Here is a 7,761-nt window from a genome sequence, read left to right as displayed (position 1 = left end):
ACCATTTTATGAGCCGCTATGCTTCGGCTAATAACACAGAACCATTCTATGAGCCACTGTGTCTCGGCTAATAACACAGAACCATTTTATGAGCCGCTATGCTTCGGCTAATAACACAGAACCATTCTATGAGCCACTGTGTCTCGGCTAATAACACAGAACCATTCTATGAGCCACTATGCCTCAGCTAATAAAACAGAACCATTCTATGAGCCACTGTGTCTCGGCTAATGACACAGAACCATTCTATGAGCCACTATGCTGCGGCTAATAACACAGAACCATCCTATGAGCCAATATGCCTCGGCTAATAAAACAGAACCATTCTATGAGCCACTATACCTCGGCTAATGACACAGAACCATTCTATGAGCCACTATGCCTCGGCTAATAGCACAGAACCATTCTATGACCTACTATGCCTCGGCTAATAGCACAGAACCATTCTATGAGCCACTATGCTGCGGCTAATAACACAGAACCATTCTATGAGCCACTATGCTGCGGCTAATAACACAGAACCATTCTATGAGCCACTGTGTCTCGGCTAATAACACAGAACCATTCTATGAGCCACTGTGTCTCGGCTAATAACACAGAACCATTCTATGAGTCACTATGCCTTGGCTAATAACACAGAACCATTCTATGAGCTACTATGCTGCGGCTAATTAAAAAAACTGGTCAAACATATCCATGATACAGTGGTTTTAAATGATTAATATTCAAAGTCCTTTGTAAGACCACTAATCTTGGTGTTGTTTGTTTATCTCCTTTAAGTGGAATGATTTACTATTTACAAATGAAGATTATGCTTAACTTATAGTTAAAAGTTTTCTTAAATACTTTAAATCTTACTTGAAGCGTGTAAGTGTTGGTAGTTCCATCTGTATTTTGCACTACAGAATATCGAGGATCTGGTAAAATCTTAGAACTGTCTGAAGATATAAACAGATTGTTAAATGGATTGTTGTAGTTAATCTTGGCCCATAAAACCTATAAATAAAGAAATGAGTTGCCATTAGTTAAAAAAACTGCAGTTCTGCTCTTTTCAGTAGTAAAATAAACAAAATGAACTGACATATGGACTTCTATATAAACATAGAATAATTTTACTAACATATTCATAAAAATATAAAGAAAGCTGTTTTCACAGTTTTTAAAACCCTAATACTGTTTAGCTCATGCCCAACTTTCAAACCGTAGGCATAGAAAACTTGAAATGAAAACGCACACACACTCTGTGACTGTCAGTTCGCAAGATTTCCATTGCTAGCTTATTTACCCAAATATGTTTTTGTTATTGATTAAGGTAAAATAATATACTATTATTATTCTATTAGCGCAATAGGTTATGTGATATGGGGGAATATATTTGTTATTCTTTTTATTGTACTTTAACCTTTTATAATATGATAAATTAAACTCGTGGATTTTATTGCACAGTATTGGACTTCGTCATGATGTTGCTTTACCTATTCCTGTGTGAGTTACATGTAATGACATATTCCAAAAATATTGATGTCACAGCGTTTTCTGAAAGTTGATATTTGGATAAGATTTCTTAATTTCTATGTTAATAGTATAGCCTGTCTTCACAACTATAGAAAAAATAGTTTTATAACTATGGCTGCGAATCTAACACGTTTCCTGGAGTTATGAAACGTTTAACGTCGTCATTCAACCAAAACAGCAAGAAACTGTTCATCTTCCGACGGGAGATTGATGTTTTAAAAACTAATTAAATGATATATATTCCTCTGAAGAGTTCGAGGTATTTGGAAGTTCTCCTAACTACTCTCTGTATAACTGTGTCTTTAGTGTTAAGTCTTTGTTGATGACGTTCCGCAGTTCATGAGCCCTTGAAAAAATGTTTCTTTTAAAACATATGGTGCTTTAGTGATATTAATAGGCCATCAGTGCAGACAAAACAGTCTTGTTTTTAATTTGCACACCTTTTTTATTATGATAGCAGCCTTGTATCGTTTGAAACTTTTTAATTTTATTTAAATATATTTTATCGTTTATACGTATGCATTATATTATGAAAAAATATTATTAAATAAACATCGCAAACGGCAGTAATTCACAAACTACAAGCGACATTTTTAACCAAGGGACCAGATCAGAAGGTACAAACCTAGTAAGCACAACTGGAGTTCGTTTGTCAGCTGCACCCTCACTATCCTTTTAGCTTTGAAACTGAAAATTGCTAACTCACGTTACGCTTGTTCATTAAAAAAAAAGTACAACAAATCATCTACATAAATACAAAATACTCATCGGAAAAGGAAGAAATACAGTGAGGTTTAAATAAAGAAACAATATTAAGAGGTATAAAATTAATAAATTAAAAGGTTATATCAAGTTTAGCGCAGGTTAAATATTTTGAGAATAACATCACATTTTGAAATTGTTACTATAGAAGCATATTAACTTGAATCAACTCATTGCAACTTTGTTGTAATTTTCTTTCTTTACTTCAAACAATGATGTGTTGACCTTAGGGAAGATGAACATGAGATAATATAGGTAAACCTAGTACCGGGGTACTAGGTTTACATATTTTGGTAATTATGGTATGGTACTAGGTTTACATATATTTTGGAAGGGTACTAGGTTTACATATTTTGGTACGGTACTAGGTTTACATATATTATGGTAGGATACTAGGTTTACATATATTATGGTAGGGTACTAGGTTTACATATATTTTGGAAGGGTACTAGGTTTACATATTTTGGTAGGGTGCTAGGTTTACATATATTATGGTATGGTACCAGGTTTACATATATTATGGTATGGTACTAGGTTTACATACATTATGGTAGGGTGCTAGGTTTACATATATTATGGTAATATGTAAACCAACACCCTACCATAATATAGTCCTATAGAAGATTCATTGTCCCGTGTATAAATTTATGTCAAAAGCATGCCTCATAATTAAAAATAACTCGAATTTTAAAGAGGACTGCCAAACTGGGTGATTAACTATGATCTTTGGATAATATCACAAGTTTTCGCTACATACAATGATTATTTAGCTCAATGTACAGAAACAAACGTGGTAGATAGAAAAAGAACAAGAATACCTTTACCTCAATGTGATATTGATAAGGAATTCGATCTCTACGGAGAAATAACTTTGCAAGGATATCAATGGGTGATATTGATAAGGAATTCGATCTCTACGGAGAAAGCACTTTGCAAGGATATCATCGGGTGATATTGATAAGGAATTCGATCTTTATGGAGAAAGCACTTTGCAAGGATATCATCGGGTGATATTGATAAGGAATTCGATCTTTATGGAGAGAGCACTTTGCAAGGATATCAAAGGGTGATATTGATAATGAATTCTATCTCTATGGAGAAAGCACTTTGCAAAGATATCAATGGGTGATATTGATAAGGAATTCTATCTCTATGGAGAAAGCACTTTGCAAAGATATCAATGGGTAATACTGATAAGGAATTCGATCTTTATATAGAGAGCACTTTGCAAGGATATCAATGGGTGATTTTGATAAGGAATTCGATCTCTACAGAGAAATCACTTTGTAAGGATATCAACGGGAATTCGAATATTTTGAATAGGAGGTATTATCAATGGAACCGATTTGTGTAAAATAAAAATAGACGTTGTTTGATTTAAGTTGATGTACGCGCAACTGTCGCGAAATAAGTAGAGTAAATGGTGCAGAAAGTGTAATCTTTTTGAACCAAATTACATTGACAATTTTTAAACTTTCACTGATGTACGTGTACATATAATCTGACACTAGCACAGAATTGAAAAAACCAAGACAATTGTACATTTCACAAATACATCATTTATTCACGACCACGACCATCATCAGGTGATGATGCCTTTACTGGCGAAACCATGGTCGTGAATAAATGATGTATTTGTGAAACGTACAGTTATGTTGGCTTGTCTCAATTCTGTAATTATGGAGTTTCACCAAGTACCGACGGTTTCAAGTATCAATCTGATATTACATTCGTCACTAAGGACGTAGATACAAATATGTCTAGCAAAAACAAACTGCATCATGCTCGTCTTTAAAGTAATTTATAAAATCAAAGCTTCATTTTAAAATGCATACAAGACTAACTTAACATATCAGGTAATGTATTAAAGTTAATGGGTATAGTTTATAGCTTTCTATGTGAATTTCTTTCAAGGGGTACCATACATGCACGGAGTTCCCTTAGAATGTGTTTTTATGTAGCTCACTCGCACCCTAACCTGACCAAGTTTTTGTTAAGTAAATCTGAAATTCAACTAGGTGTTAGAATTCATTTTCGGTACATGACAACTTCATGAGCCTCGTAAACTTCAAAGTGTATTGAAAAGACACTTCTGATATGTTTAACCACATTGAGCTAATAGGTTATCTATGTCAGAAGAACCAAAGATGTTTCTAAAATAATGAATCACTAAAATTGGATGCTGAGTAACTGTTGCATGTGCCCTGTGACGAATACTTGTTATGTAAGCATTTGGAAGATTTTATGAGTTTTTTTTTATATACGTCCTTTTAGAATTATTCATGTATCCAAGATATGTTGTTTGGGTCTATTTTTTTGAATAAGCAGTGTTTGTTTGTTATTAAGCGAAAAACTATACAACGACTGTCTGTGCTGTGCCCACCATGGGTATCGAAAACAGTTTTCAGCGTTATAAGTCTTCAGATTTGCTGCTGAACCGCTGGCTTGTTTGGTTTGTTTTGAATTTCGTGCAATGCTACACGAGGGATATCAGCGCTAGCCGTCCCTAGTTTAACAGTGTAAGACTAGAGGGAAGGCAGCGAGTCTTCACCACCCACCACCAACTCTTGGGCTACTCTTTTACCAACGAATAGCGGGATTGACCGTCACATAATAACGCCTTAACGGCTGAAAGTGTGGTGGGGATTCGAATCCGCGACCCTCAATTGCGAGTCGAGCGCCTTAACTACTTGACCATACCGTTAATTAAGTAGTGAGCATAATGTAATACTTTAACATGTTTATATCGGGAGAATTCTCTTAAAAATATCATTTATGAAATTGACTTAAATCGCCTTACTTCACATAATTAGTTGTATGTCATTGAAATCATGTAAGGTCAGAGAAGGTGCAGTTAAACCAGAACGTTACTGATATAAACATTTAAATTAATTATCAAAGGGTTTAATCATACTTGTCATAGACATTGGTATCAGGCCCACTGTATTTTTAACAATGAATACTTTATCTAGTCCCTCATGGATTTTCAAGAATTAGAAGAGTGTATAGTAGTAGTACTTTTACCATATCCATTGCCCATGATGCATTTCGCTCAATCCAGAGCTGATCAGGCCAGTTGGGCTTATATAAATAGTCTTTCGTTTATGCTGTGTTCCAGCCGGCCTGAAGAGCTCTGGATTGAGCGAAATGCATCATCGGCAATGGATATGGCGAACATAGTGCGGTTGAAATATTATTATTATTATTATACACTCTTTTAATTCTTGAAAAATCCCTGAGGGATTAGGTAAAAGATGTAGTATTAAAGAATATAATAGGCCTAATACTAATGTCTTATGACCAGTATAATTAATTATAATCACATTTCGCCAGGTTATTAAAGGCGTTAACACCATATCAAAATATCAAATTTAGTGATTTTTGTGATAGCTACTAGGAATATCGTATATTTCCTGTATTGACTGTTTAACTCTTATAAGTGTATCTTTCCGCGGTTTGAAATTATTCCTTCAAAATTGTTATGTGCATTTACATTCGTTTCTTGTTATTTCACTCGGATATGGTGAGACAGAACACAGAAGGTTACATTATCCTCAATATCGGCACTGAATGTTAGGAGAAAAGAGAGAGAGAATTTAGATACTAGATCCAATTATATCCAGTGCTGAACTCAAGAGATTCAGAATATTGTTTATTTATTTTATCTCAAAGCCACAAAATGGGTTACCTGAGTTCTTTCCTCCGCGGGGAATCGAACCCTGGATCTTACCGTTGGAAGTCCGTTAAATATCTGCTTTTTTTCCATTTAAGCACTTGTAGTTTTTCTACGACTTTTTACAAGTTCTTCAAACTTGAAGTTTTCATTAGTTTCCAACGTCTATGATTCTTCATTGATTTTTCAAGTTGCTCTCACTTGAAAGCAACAACTAACGGTTGAAAGCGAAACTATCCCAAACAGTTTTCTGACATAATTAGAGGACATAATGTAAAAATAAGTTTTTATATTTTTTGCAGTGCTCACGATAGTAGTAAATTATATGCTAATAAAATGCCACTGTAACTTGAAAATAAATGGTGTCTCAGATCTGGAGAATATATTGAAACTTTGTTTGTACATTTGTAACTTTTTTTCAAACAGACGATTATATCCGTTCAATATTGTTGAGGTGATTTATTTTCAGTCCTATCTCTATTAACTGGTGTGGTTTGGTTTGTTCGAATTTAAGCTCAAAGCTGCACAATGTGCTATCTGTGCTTTGCCCACCACGGGTATCGAAACCCGGTTTCTAGCGTTGTAAGTCTGCAGACATACCGCCGTGACTCTGGGAGGCTAACTGGTGTGAATTAGGGGCGTAACAGTAATGAGAATCAATACGTTTTTTTTAAGTTACTATTAAAAGACATCCAAAAAAAGTAGGACCGTTGCCTCCTCGAACCTGAAGAACACTTTTTTCAGGACTTTTATGCTCTAAATCGTGTTGTATTTCTTCGTGTTGTTTTGCGAAAAATTGTATTAAAGGCGACCTAAGTAATCTCGTATAACAATTTTAAACGAAAAGTAGTCATATGGTTATTTAAAAATATTAACATTGAGGGAAACATTAAATTAATTAACATGCGTATTGTTCAAGCAGATGTGTTTCGACAAGTAATTAGATGTAGGATGATAAAAAACGTTTTTAAATAAGTAAAATTCAATATAATACATGCCTAAAATAAACTTAAACGATTAATATTACGTGACTCTCAACGTTCAATTACTCAACTGGATTAAGCATGATTTGTTGAAAACTGCTATCGATCCAAAGTTGTTTACTTTCATTTCAGAGAAACGCTTAGAAAGCATTTCATAAAGCTAAACTAAGTTAAATAGTCCACTCTTTGATTTACCAGTTGAGAATCAAAATAAAAGAAGATATATATCAGCAAAATATCCCAGAATTTACAATTAAAAAACATAAATTCGAGATTGAAACTATAAATATCTTAAGTAAACATCTTATAATGCGAATAATTTAAACAAAACATATAAAAAGTAGACAGAATTATCTTTACAGACCGGATACTGTGATGCATATTCAACAGAACATTCAAGATGAACGTTATCTCCGATGTTCGCCACAACTTCCTTGGTGATGAAGGATATGGTTGGGTTCTGTTGCGCGTACACTGAAAAGGAAATTCATAAACTGATGAATTATTTAGTTAAATAGATAAGTATCATCCTTGCTATCATCCAACCAACTATCTTACTAATTCTAGTTCAAAATAACAGCTATTACTATCCATTATATTAAGTATTTTGACACTAATTAGAATACACAATTTGCTTCCTTCAACACATTTCTTAATATGAAACGAAAACATCGAATGATGTAAATAGTAAGTAGAACACCTATTGTTCTAAAATATACTGTGAATGATGTAGATAGTAAGTAGAACACCTATTGTTCTAAAATATACTGTGAATGATGTAGATAGTAAGTAGAACACCTATTGTTCTAAAATATACTGTGAATGATG

General features: G+C 33.9%; 1 protein-coding gene across 1 annotated transcript in view; it reads right to left on the bottom strand.

Moving 5' to 3' along the window:
* LOC106467895 (lachesin-like) overlaps positions 1–7,761 on the bottom strand; it is a 28,050-nt gene that overhangs the window by 10,053 nt on the left and 10,236 nt on the right. The window contains exons 2-3 of the mRNA XM_022396102.1: positions 7,298–7,407; positions 859–996 (exon numbers count right to left, since the gene is read on the bottom strand). Of these exons, the coding sequence (XP_022251810.1) occupies positions 859–996; positions 7,298–7,407 (248 nt within the window). The remainder of the gene's footprint in view (positions 1–858; positions 997–7,297; positions 7,408–7,761) is intronic.

Source organism: Limulus polyphemus, unplaced genomic scaffold (genome assembly GCF_000517525.1).
Source record: "Limulus polyphemus unplaced genomic scaffold, Limulus_polyphemus-2.1.2 Scaffold2782, whole genome shotgun sequence".
Taxonomy (NCBI): domain Eukaryota; kingdom Metazoa; phylum Arthropoda; class Merostomata; order Xiphosura; family Limulidae; genus Limulus; species Limulus polyphemus.
Note: the sequence above shows the minus strand (reverse complement) of the source record. Positions and strands in the feature narration are given on the sequence as shown.